General features: G+C 39.3%; 1 protein-coding gene across 2 annotated transcripts; it reads right to left on the reverse strand.

Annotated features, from left to right (window-relative positions):
* Positions 1–696: 696 nt before the first annotated feature.
* On the reverse strand, positions 697–18,665 carry RNF8 (ring finger protein 8). 2 transcript variants are annotated; one of them, XM_063304886.1, is made up of 8 exons: positions 18,534–18,665; positions 13,067–13,195; positions 9,724–10,458; positions 8,392–8,454; positions 6,229–6,318; positions 5,509–5,616; positions 2,690–2,894; positions 697–1,033 (listed from the first exon to the last, which is right to left on the reverse strand). In XM_063304886.1, exons 1-8 carry the CDS (start codon positions 18,654–18,656, stop codon positions 825–827), a joined length of 1,662 nt encoding a protein of 553 aa, XP_063160956.1. In that variant the 5' UTR covers positions 18,657–18,665; the 3' UTR covers positions 697–824. The 2 variants fall into 2 exon arrangements, with proteins under 2 accessions (XP_063160956.1, XP_063160965.1); XM_063304895.1 differs by having other exon boundaries at positions 863–1,033; positions 2,683–2,894.
* Positions 18,666–19,086: the final 421 nt, after the last annotated feature.

Raw genomic sequence — 19,086 nt, forward strand, 5'->3', positions numbered from 1 at the left:
ATTCTGGCAACAGAAATGGAGGAAACTGTTTTTGATCTTTTTATGAGAAACATAGTACAGATCCTGTTGACTTTAACAATTAACTTCACCATATTTTAAAGTTGTAACTGAGGCTACCATTCTTATTCTCCTTATGAACTCATCAGATATGTATAAACTGCTGTCACAAATAACATATCATAGTATACATTTCAGTTGATCAACTATCATTGTTAAAGTTACTGAGAGAAAATTCAAGATTATGATATTTAAGCTTGTGCACTCTCACCCACACTTTTTGTTTGCCCTTGGAAAGCCTGCTTCATAACATACAGAAGCATGTATGAAGCACTTCTCTTCTAATCAATAAACGGCTGTGTTTTTCCAAGTTCACGCTTCTGCTCTGGAAGCTGCTCCTGCTATTTTCACTTGAGTGGAGAAAAGAAACATGTGTAAACAGACCAAGCAGATGAAACAGCTGCATGAATTTGGAAAAAGTATGTAGCAGCGTAATTGATTCGAACCAAAGTGCTTCATACACATTCCCTTACGTTGTGAAGCATCTCTTTCAAATAGGCTTGCATAGCCCTAGTTTTCATAGCTAGAACAGACAAGGCTTAATCACCATGAGTCCAGTGTGATAAATGAGTCATATAATTGAAAATTTGGAGTTTTGGAGATAAAGATACCATATATGCAACAAAGAGAAGAACAGGATTCTGCAAAGCCCCTTTAATCCACAATTTAAAGTTCTACATCTTCATTGTTCCAAATACCCCTTTTCCCCCCATAGAAACCACCCCTGAGGGGACTCCAAAAGGCTGCACAAGTTCAGAGCAGATGCTTCATATGATATGGGGGCTATCAGAGTCACCCTCATAATCATCACTTTCAGAGCTGCTTGTGAAAGTGCTACTAAGGGAATGCATAGATGGAAGGCTGCTGCTCTCACTATCTAACGTTGAGGTAAGACTACTGCTCTCACTGTCTGAAGAAGAGGTAAGACTACTGCTCTCACTGTCTGATGCTGGGCCTGGCGGAACAACCTGCTTTCCTGCAATTAAACACACAAAAATACAGTGATTAGTTTATACAGTGTTTGTATGATTTAGGCTGGTCCACAGACACCTTCACATACAAAGGTTATCTATAATGTAAATACATTTATTTCAAATAAATCTCAATCACAAGATTACAGTACAAAAATGACTTGCACAAGGCCATTTCACCATCAGCTGTCTTAAATCAATGTGGTAGAAATACCGGGAACTTTCACAGATAGCTTTAGTCACGGGCAGATAGATGTGGAGGATGAGATGGGCCCTACCCCTACCATGATTTCAAGCCAGATACAGACATAACAGAGTAGAAATCCATAAATCTCATGAATAAACTTATTTAGATATATACAGGTATCATGTTTCTATGCAGATACATGTAGGTTTAGTCTAATTTTAATATTTTATTACCTATAGCTGATAAAAGTTCATATCAAAATAAATGTATCAGTATTTAAGGTTCCACAACATTTTTGCTGGTTTTGCTGCACTGGGCTAAACTGGTAATGTCTGATCAAGAATTTTTGGAAGAGGGAGAGGTTTTGGTTTTTTTTAATGCACAAGGACAACCAGAACACAGTTCAAAAACTCTGCTGTAACCCAAGACAAGAAAATTATGAGAACCATCTTTGTTTCATAAAAGTTATGTTAAGTCTTGTCAGATTTGGGAATTCCCTAAGATTTTAAACATTTCAGGCAATGTACTATTTATTCTAGCACCTACATCAGGGACCATATCCAGTAATCTCACAAACAGTGAATGGTCCTCAGACATTAGGTTGGGCTTCACTGCCCTATACTGATCTGTTTAATTTCTTCTGAACACAGAATCTGCAAACTACTGTGCTACCTAAAGAAGCGGTTCATAGTCTTTCAAGAGTAATTATTGTTGCTCACTTCTTAGGACATTTTGGAATGAATTTCCACAAATGTAAGAAAGAGCCTCCTTTATATATGTATCCTACTTAATGGCACAACTGTTCCAAGGACAATATTAAGAAAGGGGAGAGATCAATTATTACAAAAAGGTGCTTCCCCCTTATCACTGTATATCAAAAGAAAAGTGGAGCAATATAGAGAGACCAGTAAATCTTAGCTGGAATCTAGATTCCTCAATAGACATCCTTTCTTTACTTGCAACATTATACTTAAATCAGCTGATCCTGAGGACCTGGTTTACTTTGAAGCCCAAGCAGAAACTTTACTGAAGCAAAGCAGGCCTGTATCTGGTCAGTGCTTGTAATGGAAGACCATGGTTCTCTCTGATACAAATATAATACATATATAACACATAAATAAATAAATAAATAAATAAGCAAATAAGCAAATAAATACATGCTGGTATTAAATGATATAGATTAAACAGGCGCTAACCTATCTCATACTTTTCTTAAGATTTCTAGGAAGTTATGCAACTGTACAAGTTGTAAAATATCTGGCAAACTTGTTGTGTGGTTCTCTTTTCAAATTTCAAAGCACAATTCAATCCTGAAAATATAGTAGAAATGTAAATAGAGATTTCATCATGAACAGAAATAATCAAGTTATAGAAGTGCATTAACCTTGCTATTGATACATTTCTACATTACTTCCCAAAATAAGCAGCTGACAAAAATGCTCAGAGTCCTAGGAATGGAGGACCCACCTCTCACCTTTTCGCTCTTGGATGAGGGACAGACGACGGTGCTTTGTCTCAGCATCCACGTTTTCTACCATCCTGTCAATGCAGTTGTCCAGAACTAGTGACCGTGTCTTGGATAATATTGTCCCTCTACATATTGGACACTCCAGCTTACGCTTCATCCATTCATCAATGCAATATGAGCAGAAGCTATGTGCACAATTTAGAGTGACAGCCTATAAAACAAAAGGCAAGTCAAGGGCCACTTTACAGAAGGTCCTCTCTTGCTCATCATAAAGTTTATTTGGAGGAAGAATTAATCTTATAAAAGAGAATAGTTAAATATAAACCCAGCACTCTCCAATGCTATTCTGTGCATATCTGTCCACTGTGCAGTATAACAGATTTTGCTAAATTTCTTACACTGTCTATAATAGGATTTATATTTTGCATTGTTCACAGAAATTTCAAGGAAGAAAAAACAAAACTTCAAATAAAAATAAAAAAATTAAAAACAGTATCAGATAGCGTTAAAACAATTTTGTTTTAGTTAATCTGTATCCTGAGAGGTTCTGGAGGCAGTGGGGGCCTGGATAAGGTGCCACAGGCTTCACCTCAACCCAAGCAAGACCTAGTGGCTCTGAGTTTTTGGACCTCCTGGTTGCAGGGATCTTCCATCTTTGGCTTTGGATGGGATAGTACTGCCCAGGCAGAACCGGTGCGCAATCTGGGGGTCCTCCTGGACTCGCAGCTCCTGATCAAAAAGCAGGTGGCAGCCATGGCCAGGAGAGCCTTTGCATAGCTTAGGGCTGTATGTCAGTTGCACCCATTCTTGGACTGGGGGGCCCTGCTCACGGTCATTCATGCCCTTGTGACCTCCAGATTAGACGACTGCAATGTGCTTTACATGGGGCTGCCCTTGAAGAGTATTCAGAAGCTTCAACTGGTGCAAAATGCGGCAGTGTGGGCTGTTACTGGTGCCAGTTACTTGGCATATGTGACACCACTGCTCTGCAAGCTACATTGGCTTTTGGTGTGTTTCTAGGTGCAATTCAAGGTGCTGGTTGTCACCTTTAAATCCCTTCATGGCTTAGGACTGGGTTACCTATGAAATCATCACTCCCCAATTGTTTCTACACATCCTACCCAATCTGGCAGGAAGGGCATGCTCCGGGCACTGTCAGCTAGGGAGTTTTAGCTGGAGGGGCCCACAAGGACAGCCTTTTCTGCTGTAGCACCCGCCCTTTGGAACATCATCCCCCCTGACATTAGATTAGCCCTGTCCCTGTTGGCCTTTCGTAAGGCCTTGGAAACTTGGCTTTGTGCCCAAGCCTGGGGCCCTGGGCATGGGTTAGAGCCCGTCTCTGGGTTGTGTCTATGATAGATTAGATTATGCCTGGCTGCTATGTGTTTTTATTTTTGTTTTTATACTGTATATTTTATGTCTTTTATTTGTTTTATTGTAAGCCACCTAGAGTCACATAAAAATTAGATGGGCAGCTATATAGATGGAATAAATAAATGGCCACCCCTCTGACAAATATAACTCCAGGTGGCTAACAAATTAAAACAATATATAATCAACAAGATAAAAACAATAATCAAAAATAAAAGAAACATAATATGGCATCCGAGAAGACCAACCACCAACCCACCTGGGCTTGGCTAACCTCCTGGTCTCCATGCCTGGGAAAACAGACAGATCTCAAGGGCTTTCCAAAAGGGCAACAGCCTCTGTCTGAAAACCTCCAGTAAAGCAGAACTCAGTACACTGTTTGGAGCCACTTCCAGTGGCTTACACTTTATACCATCAGGAAGTACCTCCTGATGTCTAACTTGAACTTACTTCCTTGCATTGGATGACACTCAAGGTGGGCCTGCCCTTGAGACCAGTCCTGTGGCAGAAGTCAGTGGACAGGCTCCTGACTGAGATGCTATTTGTGTGTTGCACCTCACACAGGTCAGGTTTGAACTGCTGCTGCTCTCTTATCAATCAGGCCCAAAGATTAGATATTAATATATTGAGTTCTAAATCATAAAATGTGAAGGTTGGAAAGAACCTTGGAAATCATTTAGTCTAATCCCTTGCCCAGTACAAGAACTACTACAGCATCTCTGACAGATAACATCCAGCCTCTGTCCCAACACTTCCAGTAGAGTCCACCACTTCCCAAGGTAGTCTGACCCTAATGGTTCTTACCATTAAGAAATTATTTTTGATGTTCAACCAAAATTTACCCTTTTTAAAATTTAAACCCACTATTTCTTGTCCTGTTTTCTGGAACAACTCTAAACAATTCTACCTTGTCTTTTACATGACAGCTATTATGTCCCACACATTCCTCTCTCAACTTGAAAAAAAAAACAAAATAGTTAATAATGAGGGAAAAACAGGTATCTCAGGCAAGTCATTAAAAGCCCAAAAGAACAGCACCTAGAAGGGTTATACAGGTAAGTAAGATTACCAGAGGGGGAAGCAGGTGGGACATGGAGATTCAATAATTTGTATGCCATCCCCTGAAAACACAGTTTCACAAGTATCCATCTGTCCAACCTAGAAAAATGGGGGAAGGCAAAGGGTGGCTTCTCATGCAAATGTTATCTACTTCTATCTAATACTCTAATCTTTGCCTAAATTGACTTCTTCATTGACTGTTGCTAAATAAGTTGATTCGATATGCTCCTGCAATTCTATTCTATATTCTTTTTTAAATCTTTTATTTCTCTCTTGCATCTTAATTTTTTTAAGCTTTACTGTCTTCCCCACACTTTTCAAGAAGGTACACAGAACAGACCTATACTTTACTCTGAATTTTTCTCCATTAAACAAAACCACAGTATTTATTTTACCTCAATAAAGTGTTCAGAGCAAATTGTACACTGCAGCTCGTTCTCTAATACATCGTTCATCTGACTCAGTGCCTCCTCTTTTTGTGCTCTTGCTTTCTCCTTCTCCTCCTACAGCCAAGACAGAACAGAAAAACACTAGGTAGGAAATTGTCGAAGCTAGGAAACGGAAAACATACTTCATAAAGTGAAAATTGACACTTTACCCTGTACTCAGAAATACAGATTTTGCCTATATGGTTAATTAGGTAATTTTATTTATTATTAAATTTATACACTGCCCATCTCACTATAAAAGTAACTCTGGGCAGCTTACAAATAAAAGTTATAAAACCATTATAAAAATAGAAAAAGTACAAAAAATAGAAGATAGAAGAAGGAAACGAAAAGGCGGAGAGAGCATCTTTAAGCCACCAATCCATTGCTCTTGGATTCCCAAGCTAGTTGGCAGAGCCAGGTCTTGACACTCTTCCTGAAGGCCAGAAGAGTTGGGGCCAGCCACACCTCAGGGGGCAAGATGTTCCACAGGCCAGGGAATATTGCTTTTTCATCCACTTAACTATATATTAAAAGTAAAAAAGGAAAAATGAAGGCAGTTTGTGCTGTATCTGTGGAAAGGAAGACAGGGGCTTCCTTAAGAAACTATATAGCCACTTAAAAGAGAGGATTTGTAGAATGTCTGCACTATCCTTTTTTCCCAGTTTGTCTAGAGTCTATTCATACCTTGGTTTCTTTCAATTCCCTATCCTTGGCTTTAATTATTTCTTCAAAATCTTTCTTACTACGCTTCAGTTCTTCCATCAGAGCTTGATGCTAAAAATTAGAAGCAAACAAAAACAATATCAGCAAAATAATTTCATATGCTGCATTCAGATTAACATCTCTGAAGCTGGTTAGCACAAAAATGCAATTCTTCTGAATTGCTGTGTTCCATAAAATGTACAAATATTCATGTATGGATGATTATCAAACTGTTCAGCTTCCACTAATCATGTTAAAATGAACACTAAAAGTAGAAGCTTATAATAACAAAGAGCTATTAACGGTAAAAATACACTCACAGACAAAACGATGAAAACAGCATTACGGTGTTGTGCTCCAAACTCCACCCCTTTTCTATATGCATGCAACATCACAAGACACACACAAAAGGGCTAGGTCCTACATCACAACATTGCTTTCATCATTCTGCCCTCCTTGCCCCCACCCCTGCAGATGCTGCTGTATGAGTTATCTATAACACAGATACACACCTATATATTAAGAGAATACATACATTCAGTACTTAACCAAATTGTCTTCATTGCTATCTCCTCCTGCTGCTGCTTCATCAGCTTGGACTAAGCCCCTCCCACCCTCATAAAACCCCACTGAAACCAATCACCCTAAAGGAGAAAAGGAAGCAGCAGCAAGCAAGGCAAATAACCATCATTAGCACCACTTCTTTTTAAAGAACTTATTTAAATAAAGTTCTTCTTTATTTAAGAACTCTGATTTTTTTTAAAAAAATTAATGAGTTGTTATTGTTCTGGCATTAAATTTCTGGGACTCTTGGTGGCTGAAGGGTAGTGTAAAATGATGTTAAAAGATTAATAAATAAAATCGATATTGTCAGCCAGAACAATTCCCTGAAAACAAGTACTGAATATTCAAAGTGGCCATATGATGTACACTTAGATAATGTATTTAGCTATGTCATTGCAATAATGTTTGGCAATTATTTCCCACAATATAAAGAATATGAGATAATGGCTATTTATCTCATAGCAGAAGCCAATGCTGTAATAGCTTCTCTGCTGTGGCCCCCACCCTGTGGAACACTCTTCCCCCAGAGGTGAGGCAGGCCCCCTCTCTCCTGGACTTCTAGAAAGGGTTAAAGACCTGGCTCTGCCATCTCGCTTGGGGTGGGAAGGGGGGTAGTCAATTCTGGGGGTGGCTAGGGCCTTAAAGTAGGTCCTGTGTTTTTATGAATTTAAATCAGAACTTTTAATATTGCCATCCTGGATGCTATTTTATATTTATATTTAAGATATCTTGTTTTTATTGTATTTTAATCTCTTTTTAGCTTCACTGTAAACTACCCAGAGTCCCTCTTTTGAGGGAAATGGGCAGTGATGAAATTTGATAAATAAATAAATAAATATCAAGATACAGAACTAATATCCTAGTAATTTGTCAGTGGTCACATCTCAGTATCTCTGAATTATAAAACTTCAGGAAAAACAGACTTGATAAGAAACCAACTGGAGGCAACACAGAGATGGTAAATAAACACGAATATAGAAAATAAGACAGGATGAATTCTGGACAAGCATCAGACAGACTGTCAAAACAATTGAAAACTGACAATTTGTTGACAGTCAGGCCTGCTAAGTACATAGAATCCTTTAAAACTGTTGACAGAGAATAATAGATATCAGGAACTAGCAAGAAAATTTGCCTGGACATCAGGAGGATGAAGCAGCTCCAGCTGTAACTACAGAGCAGCTAAATAAGCTGCAGTCCTTGCCTAGAGAAACTACAAGTGACCATAACTTAACAACTGAATCTGTGGCAAAACAAAGGTTTTTAACTGGGCTTTTTAACAAGGTAAGGCCTATAACAATGAGATGGAGATAAAACATTTTTTTTGCCTTATTTATATAAAAGTATTCATATAAAAAGAATACAAATAGCACAGAAATGCCAAAGCCAGCTAGATTGGCTCAGGAAAAAGATGGAACTGGCCACAAAGAAAGTAAAATCCTGAATGAAATTAGAGGGGAAAAACAACATAAAATAGAGCAGAACAAAACCAATTCTAGGGGGAAATAAAGACACTTCTATGAAACTAACAACTAAGCTCTCTCTTTTAAGTGATAAAAACATAAAACTATCTTAAGTTACCTGTACTAGGACCTGAGTTAGTTGGTCCTTCAGTCTTTCTTCTCCATGTTCTTCATTTGGTCCCTATATAATAACAGGATATGAATTATGACCAGAAAGGAAATAAAAAGTCAAGAATGTCAGTATGCTGGATATCATGTGCTAAGAAGATTTTCCTTCACACACTTAGAAAATACAACAGAGGACAACTGCTGGTTGTAAAAATGGAAACTTTAAAATAAAAAAAAATCCTGAAAAAAATTATCTTCATTTTTGCCAATCAAAGGTACATCCTGCTAAACATTATACTTTTAACATGAATGCATCTATGATGAATGCTCTTTTTTTCTCTTCTAGGGCTATCTCTGTCTTCCATCCACCAAAGAACAAATTTAAAGAAACAGACAGTGCAGTGAAGCAGCAAGTTTTTATCATGCTGGAAGAAAAAAAAATATATTGAGTTTTTCTATATTAATATGTGTTAATTTTTCCAAAAGTGTTTTTAAAAAGTGTTGTTGTTTATTGAAAACATGAAAGTTAAAATATGTTACAAAATATCGTCCCCAAAGAATAACAGTTACAACTACTCTGGAGAACTAGAGCCAGTAGTCAGAATATCTATTCCATGAATATTGAGGTATTTTTCATCAAATGAGATTACTCTTTTAGCTTAAAAGGGTTTTTTGTAATTAAAAATATATTATAAACACTTATTATGCTGTCTGATTCCTGGAAAAAAAACTCAACAAACTACAACATCATTTCCCAATGGTACAATTAGTCCCTCAAATTCCATTTTTAAAAAATCAGAATACTTGAATTTCCGAGGATCACCATATCACCAAAGACTGAGATTTTCAAAACCTATACAGAAAGGAAACCTTTCATATTTTCAGGTTCTGTGAAGAGAGGAGGGACCGCTGAAATTGTGTGATGGTGCCTACAGCTAAAGATAAGGTGCTCTGAGAAGCTTTGTCAATAGTAAAAAGGCTGACCTTTCCCTCATCTGGTCATTCAGGTTAGGGATGGTCATCTTTTAGGAGGCCAAAGGATGTACTGTTTCTTTGAATGAAGTGCTGGACTGCACTACAAAAGACAGCAGGTTAGGCATAAAAATAAACAAGGCTTAAAAAAAGTTAAAATTAAATAAAATGTAACTAAGCCTCCAAAAAATTACCTTTCTCCAAAAGCCCACAAATGTTACCATTATTTAAATAACACTTTACCCCCAAATGTTGGTATTTTCCAAGCTGTGCAAGGACATTGCAGTGGCCACCTTTAGTTTAGGTTCATCTAGAAAGCTTGGCTATTTTAAAAGACAAATGAAAGTTGTTTTATCTCGATTATACCTACCTCTGGTTTCTCTGAGAAAGTTTTCTCTAATTGTTCTACTTGCTGCTGCTGCTGCTGCTCCTCAGTACATATCTGTTCCTGCAGTTCTTGTAACTCCTGCTCCAACACTTGGATCTCTTTTGGAGCACATTTGGGTTTTTGTCTTACAGTCAAGACTGCTGTCTGCTTCTCCAGCATCTTGGCTTTGAGCTTTGTCATGCCTTCCAGAGTTTTCCTTATTCGTTCCAAACCGTTCCAAGACTGTGCCAGACTTGGGGGTTTTTGTTCCTTAGAGATGAGAAATACTTGATCAGGCTGAACAGAGTTACAGTGGTTTTTCTTCTTCTCTTTCTTGCTTGGTTTTGATGGAAGTAGCACTATATCCAAGTTTTCTGTTGATTGTTTAGACAGTTCTGTACTGCCTTCCTGAGATTTCCCCAGAGAGTCATTATCAGGAGATACTCGATCTCTCTTGGATCTAGAATGGGAAGGCCCTTCTGCTCCAGATGTCTCTGATTCCTCCAAGTTAATTTTACGTTTAGCCCTGAGGTCCTTTATTTTCTCTGTCAGCTGGTCATTTTTCAGTGCTAAAAATGGACTAATTATCTTCCATTCTTCCTTTATTAGTGTATACTCATACTCAGCAGTTTCTCTGTGTCTTAAAGGCACTCCTAACTGGATAAAGTCCCCCTCGTGTAAAATATAGGCCCTTGAAGGGTCAATGCGTTCACAGTTCAGCCAGACACCATTTAGACTCTGTAGAAATTTTTTAAAAAAATATTTTTTAAAAAGGAGAGCTATGCAAAGTTTATGGGAAAAAAATACAGACAAAAAGCTGAAGAAAAAAGAACTGGCATTTTTTAAATAATGATCCAAACTAAAAGTGATCCAGTGGATAAGCAGATTTAATATGGCTGTTAAGACATGAATGTAAATAATTTATTTATTTAGCCTGGCCTCTAATTAGCTAATTAAGAACCAGATGCAAGTCCTTTACAATACTCTTTACCAATCTCCTGCACACCCCTGCTAGATGCGAAAGTGGCCAAACAGAAATCTGCTACCATGATTAAAATCACAAAAACTTCTAGCATCCAGTTCAAACAACATAATGTGAGAGTTTCTAACAGGTAATGCTTTAGACTTCTTGGGAATCTTCGCTACTTGGTCAAGCAAATCATATTGGAACACTCTCACTCAAATGACTGTGGCGTCAAGAGGAATGCAGTGCATCTCCACTGCAAGACAAAATAGTTCGTTTACAAATTTGATTCTATACATGTGGTGCTTTGGCCATGTAGAAGTGACTTCTGTCTAGTATTACACCACAGTTACAGAGACTGCTTTGAAATGGCTAGCAAAACAATCTCTTAAAAATTTCATTCTGTATTTTATAAATCTTAAAAAAGATTATAGAATACTTATTCTAGATGTCAAAGTGCCCAGGCAACCTATAATACAATTAATGGTATACAGGAAAACTCCACATCATAGGAATAGAATGGTGGATTCAGGGATTGGCTGCTGGTCCTCTCCTGAACAACTCATCTTCCTTTCTTTCTGATTGGGTCTGACTTTATGCCTTTCCTGTTCCTCCTGTACAGGTAGTCCTCATTTAATGTCCACTCATTCAGCAACCATTCAAAGTTATGATGGTGCTGAACAAGGGGTACTTATGATGGGTCCTCATAATTGCAGCCATTGCAGCATCCCTGAGGTCACGTGATTGCAATTTGGGCACTGGGCAACTGGCTCACAATTATGACGTTGCAGTCACATGATCACTATTTGCGACCTTCACTGCCAACTTCCGACATGCAGTCAATGGGGAAGCCAGCAGGAGGTCGCAAATAGCGATCACATGACTGTGGGATGCTGCAGCCGTGCAGGATTTGCCTAACAATAGCAACTAGGACTGCCAGAACTCACATTGTAAGTCGGTGCGGTCATGTGACATCGTGCCTTACGACATTACTTAGCGACCGAGTTTCCAGTCCCAATTACTGTTGATAAGTGAGGAGTACCTATAATGGGTAAGTCTACTCCATTAGAACCACAGCCCAATTAGAAGCCCCACTTCCTTTCCCTTGGGACTCTGGGGAAATGAAAATAACTGGCCTTCAGGAGATACCACCTGGATATGCAAGGAAAAGCTGGAATATTACCAATTTGTTGAAGGGCAGTGGGGAATTGGGTGCCTAGTGCCACTGGCTTCTGTTTCCTACAATGCCTACACCATCAGGCTTCCCAAAGGAGCAGTGATGAGACCTCCAGCAGCTATAAGAGGTCTAAGGTTCCTAGCTGGCAGTGCAGGAACCGCTGCATTAGCTGTCCCCTATCAAAGGGAATGAACAGCGTACTGAGGGTGTACAATGCTTCATGGTTAGAGACCAAACTCCTTGTTCACCCCCATCATCAGACTCCTGTCCATCCTTTCCTTGTCATTTGACTGGTGCTTAGGGGTTCCCCAAAAGCTAGGTGAAAGCCAAGCAAAATAAAAGAAAGGAAAAGTAAACAGCAGATCTGTTATTGAGATGGTCCTGGACATGCAAATGGTTAGCAGAGCCCTCAGCCAAATGTGATCTCTGAGGCAACACAGGGCCTGAACATGGCCTGAAGAGAGCTATCTCCTTCCACAGGAACCAACATCTGGTCTTTCTATCCCTGCCTCTGGAGCGAGTGTGAAGGTATCCATATCAGAATGCCCAGACCCTGAGGTGGGAAAAACTGCTGACTTATTCAGGTTAGTTTAAAGGATTATGCTAGATAATACATGATATATGGTAGGTATTATCTCTTGTGCATTGGACCTTTCCATTTCCCTCCTGCAGCACCTTGCATTGCTCCCCAAAGCCTTAAAGACAACAGGGATTTCCTGAACAACATTAAATGAATCATGTGTCAGGCTGGGGGACATTACCCAACTAACCAGAGAAATGAAGTGAAGGAAGGCCTTCCATTCACATCAACCTTTAGCTATTGACCATTAAATATCCTCATCAATTCTTCAGCTAAGAAGTGAGCAATGGATGGCCCTCCAGGGGTTAACAGACTTCAGTTGCCAGAATCTCTTACCACTGGCCATACTAGCTAAGGCTGATGAAACTTGAAATGCCCATTATCATTGTGCCCACCACTGCTCCAGATGATAAATTTAAAGTATACTATAAAACAAAATAATCCTGCATTCTGGATGAGACTGGTTTTTCTATTATAGCAGGCTAGCTTCCAAAAATTGCTTCGTTTCCAAAAACTGTCTACAAAATAAATATATATTTCTATCATTAAACCTTATGGCTTTCCAGGTCATATTTCCAAACTGGTTTCCACATTCAACATCTTTCAATTTGCCTTATTAGTTTACCTTGTTATCCATCACGGTCCACTGACCATCGGCATTTTGCTTGAAAACACAATGGTTCCGAGAGATCATCAGTGGACAGGATCTTGATATCAGCTGGTAAGTGACACCAGCTCCTCGACCTATAGTTACCTAAACAAACAAACAGACAACTTGTGTTTTAAACTGTAATCTAATGCATTACTTTAAACCAGAAGTGGACAACCTTTTTGCAGCATATGGGACTTTTTCATTTAATTTAAAAAATATATCCTCCAAGGTCACAGGGGACATGGCTAGTAATGCAATTATATCACCAAACTGAGCAGATTTTCAGTCTTTTTGCTCGGAGATATTGGTTACGTGTAAAATTTATATTTTACTGAAAACAAAACCAATTAAATCACACAGTTACAAATCAGATCTTTTTAGTTTAATTTATTATAGTCATAGACCAGAAGAACTTAAAAAGTAAGATAATTACATAGATACATCAGAAACAACACATGATTTAGCTAAATTGAATACCAAAACACACATAAAATTATTTTGAGTAAAATAAGATAAGCAGGTTCATCTCACAAGAAGCAGTAATTTGCGTTCCTTCATAGCCAGTATGCAAAATCTGACAATGTGGAGATTTCCACCTGCTGAGTGGCTAGCAGGAGGTTGAGGAGTCATACTCAGTTCTGCCTAGGTATGGGGAGCTATGTGGAACCTAAATGCTTCTTTTTATAGAAAATCAGAATTTTAGCAATATGGGGATGCTTTGAGGATCATGAAAAAAGGGGCTGAGGTATCCCAAGTGGTCTACGTGTTGCTCACCCAACTTAAGCTATCATACAAATTTCCAATATTTCATCTGAAGCAGCAAAAAAGTACTGTATTATTTAATAATCAATATAACTCCAAAAGTAACACTGGCTGTCCCTACATGAAAATAAATCTGTTAAAAAGAGAGCTATTTTATAATAAGCAATTAAAGTTAGCCTCATATACAGATACAAATTAAGCAAGGTTTTCCATTTTTTTTCAAGTCATGGATCCTGTTAGTCAAAAAAAAAAAATTCCATGAATCTCTGATCAAGAAATAAAGTTCAGAGATAAAAAGCTGGCTGTACTCAAGTGATTTTTTATTTATTTTTTTGCACTTAGTCTCTCATGGATGTGAAGGCCTAGCTCTCTGAAGAAGACTTCTAATGCTGGGAAAGGTAGAAAGAAAGAAAGAAAAGATGATCAGCAGTAAGGTGGATGGACTCAGTTACAGTGGTGATGGGTACACCACTGGAAGACTTGAAGGACCAGTTTAGGGACAGAATGTCATGGAGAAAATCTACCTATGTGATTGCTAAGAATCAACCCTGACTTGATGGCACGTAATCAATCAATCTTCCATGGAACCCCATCAAGTTCTTGCAGAACCCTAGGGTTCCAGAGAACTCAGGCTTTACTTGATTAGTACTTGAAGGGGAAACCACCAAGAAATCCCAAGGCTGCTGACTAACTCTGGAAGTCCCAAAAAGTTCAGAAGGCAGCAACACCAACCATGTCCTTACTGCTACTAAGGAAACTAAATGGACTTGTCCATGGAATCACCAGGAGTAAAACTTGACTTGAGGGAATTTTTACCTCCACCTTTTTGCATTCTTCTATGAAGTATGACCCAACTTTAATTCAGACAAATTATGGCAAATGAAATCCAGCCTTCCTTTGCATTCTCAATCAGTTATTCTTCCATGACCAAGGAAACACTTTGTTTGCTGTTCCCTTGAGGCTTTCCTGAGGTGGGAAAGAAGGCAGAATCTTCCTAAACGGTGTATTGTTGTGAGTCACCAGAGGACTATATTTGATTTATTCAGTAGCTACACAGACCAGATTTCATAGTGTTCCACAAATGTTCTTTACTTATATAAAGAATATACTGAAGAAGTACTATACAGCAGAATGTTACATTTCTATCAAGTGTACGGCACACAGTGACATTGTGCAACCAAAGCAGCTTCCACCTTCTGCAAAGAAACATTGCCCAAAATATCTTTCCCAAGGAACTATATACTATTTACCAACAGAGTTAGATCAGCCCAGCTGCAATCTGTTGTAATTTGACCAGTTCAGTTCTTCAAACACCCGCATATAATAGAGGAAGATAATGAGCATGAACTACTCATGTTTAATAATACTTCAAAGCCACAACTACTTACAGAATCATAGTTTACAGTACATTCTATCAATCCTAACCTTTGGGCTTCTGCTTCATTTGCTATTACCACCAGTTTATTTTTTTTGTAGTTTACCAAAAACAAAAAACCATTTTTATTGCACTTTATGCTTTTTAAGATCACTGGAAGAAACGTTAACAATCTCAGATATGCAGATGATACCACTCTGATGGCTGAAAGCGAGGAGGAACTGAGGAGCTTCATGAAGAAGGTGAAAGAAGAAAGTGCAAAAACTGGCTTGCAGTTAAACTTCAGAAAAACCAAGATTATGGCAACCAGCTTGATTGATAACTGGCAAATAGAGGGAGAAAATGTAGAGGCAGTGAGAGACTTTGTATTTCTAGGTGCGAAGATTACTGCAGATGCTGACTGCAGTCAGGAAATCAGGAGACGTTTAATTCTTGGGAGGAGAGCAATGACAAATCTCGATAAAATAGTTAAGAGCAGAGACATCACACTGACAACAAAGGTCCACATAGTTAAAGCAAAGGTATTTGTTGGCAGAGTGCTAGAAAGCCTTTGGCCCAGGAGAGATCAGAAAAGTCACACACCAGGCATTTCTATAAAAATAATTTTATTTACAGAAAGCAAAACATATTTAAAGCCTGTTTGCTGAGAGGAGAGATTTCTCTCAGCTGCATATTCTCTGCAAGCCTACACAGAAGGGAAACTGAAACTAAAACAAGTCCAGACAAGTTCTTCCCTTAGGCAATGCAACCATTAACACGTGAAAAGGGGACAATTAAATTCAACCTCTTCACTCTTAGTTACCATAGTAACCTTAATCTGTAGTAGAAAACATATTAACAGTATTCCCCATAGTGACATATGGCTGCGAGAGCTGGATCATAAGGAAGGCTGAGAGAAGGAAGATAGATGCTTTTGAACTGTGGTGTTGGAGGAAAATTCTGAGAGTGCCTTGGACTGCAAGAAGATCAAACCAGTCCGTACTCCAGGAAATAAAGCCAGACTGCTCATTTGAGGGAATGATATTAAAGGCAAAACTGAAGTACATTGGCCACATAATGAGAAGACAGGACACCCTGGAGAAGATGCTGATGCTAGGGAAAGTGAAAGGGAAAAGGAAGAGGGGCCAACCAAGGGCAAGATGGATGGATGATATTCTAGAGGTGACAGACTCATCCCTGGGGGAGCTGGGGGTGGCGACAACTGACAGGAAGCTCTGGCGTGGGTTGATCCATGAAGTCACGAAGAGTCAGAAGCAACTGAACGAATAAACAACAAACATGCTTTTTTTGTTGTAGTCTGTCTTAATAGTTTTAACTGAAGAGGAACACAAAATAATTCCTAAATAATTCCTGTTAAATATGCCATCATTGTACAGTTTTATGTTTTGCCTATTGAAGAAGGTTCTGGCTTCTTCCCTTGCTCAGGAAAGCTTCAAAAGAACAGCGAACAATGTGTTTTATTGACCATGGAAGAATACAGAAATATTGCTATTCACTACAAGATGATAACGCTCCAATCTCTCCCTCCTCCTTTTTTATACCTTCACAGATTGGTACACTCTAAGAGTTGGAAGGGTCCACATGTGCCATTTAGTCCAATCCTCTAATCAGTGTAAGAATCCAGTGAAACATCCCCAGCAAGTGGCCATGCAACACTTACTTGAAAATCTCCAGCAACGGGAGTCCATCACTGTTTTAAATAGTTTCATTGTTTAATAGAAATTTCTCCTGCTATTCAGTCTCAATCTTCTTTCTTTTAATTTCAATCAGTTTATCCTGTTCTTTGTTTCAACAGAAAATAGATCAATCTGTGACATCCTTTATATATTTGCAGAGTGCTACAGTATCTCCACTCAGTCTTCTCTCTTCTGCAAGCTAAACATGCTCAGCTCCATTATAAAGCATGTTTACCTTCCTGATAGCTCTCCTCTGAATCTGTCCAAGCTTGCCCATGCCCCTTTCAAAGTGTGATGCCTAAAACTGAAGTCAAAATCCCAAATGCAGTTTAAATAGGGAAGAGTACAACTACAGTATTACCTCCTGTGATCTGGATACAATGTTTGTCAAAACAGTCCAAAATTTCATTGGACCTTTTAGCTGCTGCCTCTCACTATCTGCTCATGATCAGCCAATGGTCCTCTATGACTTCTAGATCCTTCTCACACACCACCACTAAGCCAGGTTCCCCCATTCCTATACTTATGCATTTGTCTTTCAATATGCAGAACCTTACTGTTGTCATGCTGAATATGAAACCTGTCAAGATCATTTCGAATTGTGATTTTGTCCTGTAAGATATTAGCAAATCCTCCTATCTTAGTGTAATGTGCATGCAGTAAACACCCTACCATTCCACCCTCTAGGTCATTTATAAAGATACGGGGCAGCACTAGTCTGGGAAACCCCACTTCATATTTCCCTTCAGGATGAGGCAGAACCATTTGTGAACACCCTTTGGATGCAGCTTCCCATCATCTGCAAATCCATTGGACAGCAGTACCATCCAGCCCACATTTTTCCATCCTGCCCACAAGGATATTATGAGTACAGTGACTGTATTTTCTTGCAAAAAATAAAGGACAAACCTAAAAAGGGGGCAAATCTGAAAGAGGTTCATAAGGATAAGAAAATGTTATTGTTTACGTTTATAACTTTGCTTTACAAAGGAAAATTCAAGAGCAAAACCAAGAAAATAGCTAATTAAATAAATCTAAAAGACAGCTTTCTGAAATAAAAGAATGTCCTTTATAATAAAGGGCATGTGGTCACTGTAATTATGAGAGACCTTATCAAATGTTTTGCTAAGGTCAAGGACACTACATCTACAGCAGTGTTTTTCAAACTTGGCCAAGATGTGTGGACTTCAAATCCCAGAATTCCTCAGGAACATGCCGGCTCAAGAATTCTGAGAATTGAAGTGCACACATCTTGAAGTTGCCAAGTTTGAAAACACTGATTTACCCTCAGTACACTGTACCAAACTAGTCACTGTCACAAAAAGAGATTAGTCTGTCACAAGAGTTTTTCAAAATTATCGCCGGGAGTTCTAGAATGTAATTCATCTGGCCCCAAAAACTGGATTCGTTTAAGGCAGCAAGGGGGGTTTTCATACAGCGATCCTCAACACGGACCGCTCAATTAAAAAAAGCTGGCAGGTTCCTGCGAGCACAGAGCACCTCACGAGTGTATTTCCTAAAACAGCCACCAGGGGGCGCAGGGGGCTCTTTCTCCCCCTCACTCTTTCGCCGTCCCTCCCTCGTCCCTCACGCCCTCGTTGGGAGAAAAAGCCCTTGGCCCTCTCACCTCGCTCCCATCCTCCAGCAGCAGCCACTGTTCGTTCATGCCCACTCGCCTGAGGCACCAAGTTTGCCCCAGCCATCCTGAGGGACAAGAAATCCGGTCGTAGCCGCCAAAACACTCCGCCATCTTTCATGACCCACGGTAGCTACAGGCAGAAGCAATCGCTCGATTTGAGCTGAACGGACCTGCTCCTCCTAACGTCGGGCAAAGAGATAAACGTCTCGCCGCCTTCAGCCGCCCCTCCTAAAGATGGCACCTAAAGCGGCAAGAGTAGCAGGCCAGACTAATCGATACCGGAGACAATCGCGGATGCTGTTGTTGCGTTAGCTGATTTGTAAGTTGTATCACAAACCCAGTTGCCCTCTTCAGGGCTGGTTGGGCGCTGCGTTTGATGAGGAAGGGAGCATCTTGTGCCACAACTGCCGGAGTTTTGGCACAATAACGCTTCGCAAACTATCGCAAACTCTTTTACTTTTATCCTTTCGGGTGGATTTAAGAATTATTCCTTTTTCATTTACTTTGTGCGGAAGTTAGCAGATAGAAATAAGGCAATGTC

This window comes from Candoia aspera, chromosome 1, assembly GCF_035149785.1.
Source record: "Candoia aspera isolate rCanAsp1 chromosome 1, rCanAsp1.hap2, whole genome shotgun sequence".
Classification (NCBI taxonomy): domain Eukaryota; kingdom Metazoa; phylum Chordata; class Lepidosauria; order Squamata; family Boidae; genus Candoia; species Candoia aspera.

Excerpts from the sequence above, each read along its gene's own strand:
- RNF8 (XM_063304886.1), bottom strand. The coding sequence starts at position 18,656 with ATGGCGGAGTGTTTTGGCGGCTACGACCGGATTTCTTGTCCCTCAGGA. Across the intron at positions 10,459-13,066 it reads GGACCGTGATGGATAACAAG|AGTCTAAATGGTGTCTGGCT; the intron begins GTAAACTAATAA and ends AAATTTCTACAG. Across the intron at positions 1,034-2,689 it reads CCTCATCCAAGAGCGAAAAG|GAAAGCAGGTTGTTCCGCCA; the intron begins GTGAGAGGTGGG and ends GTTTAATTGCAG.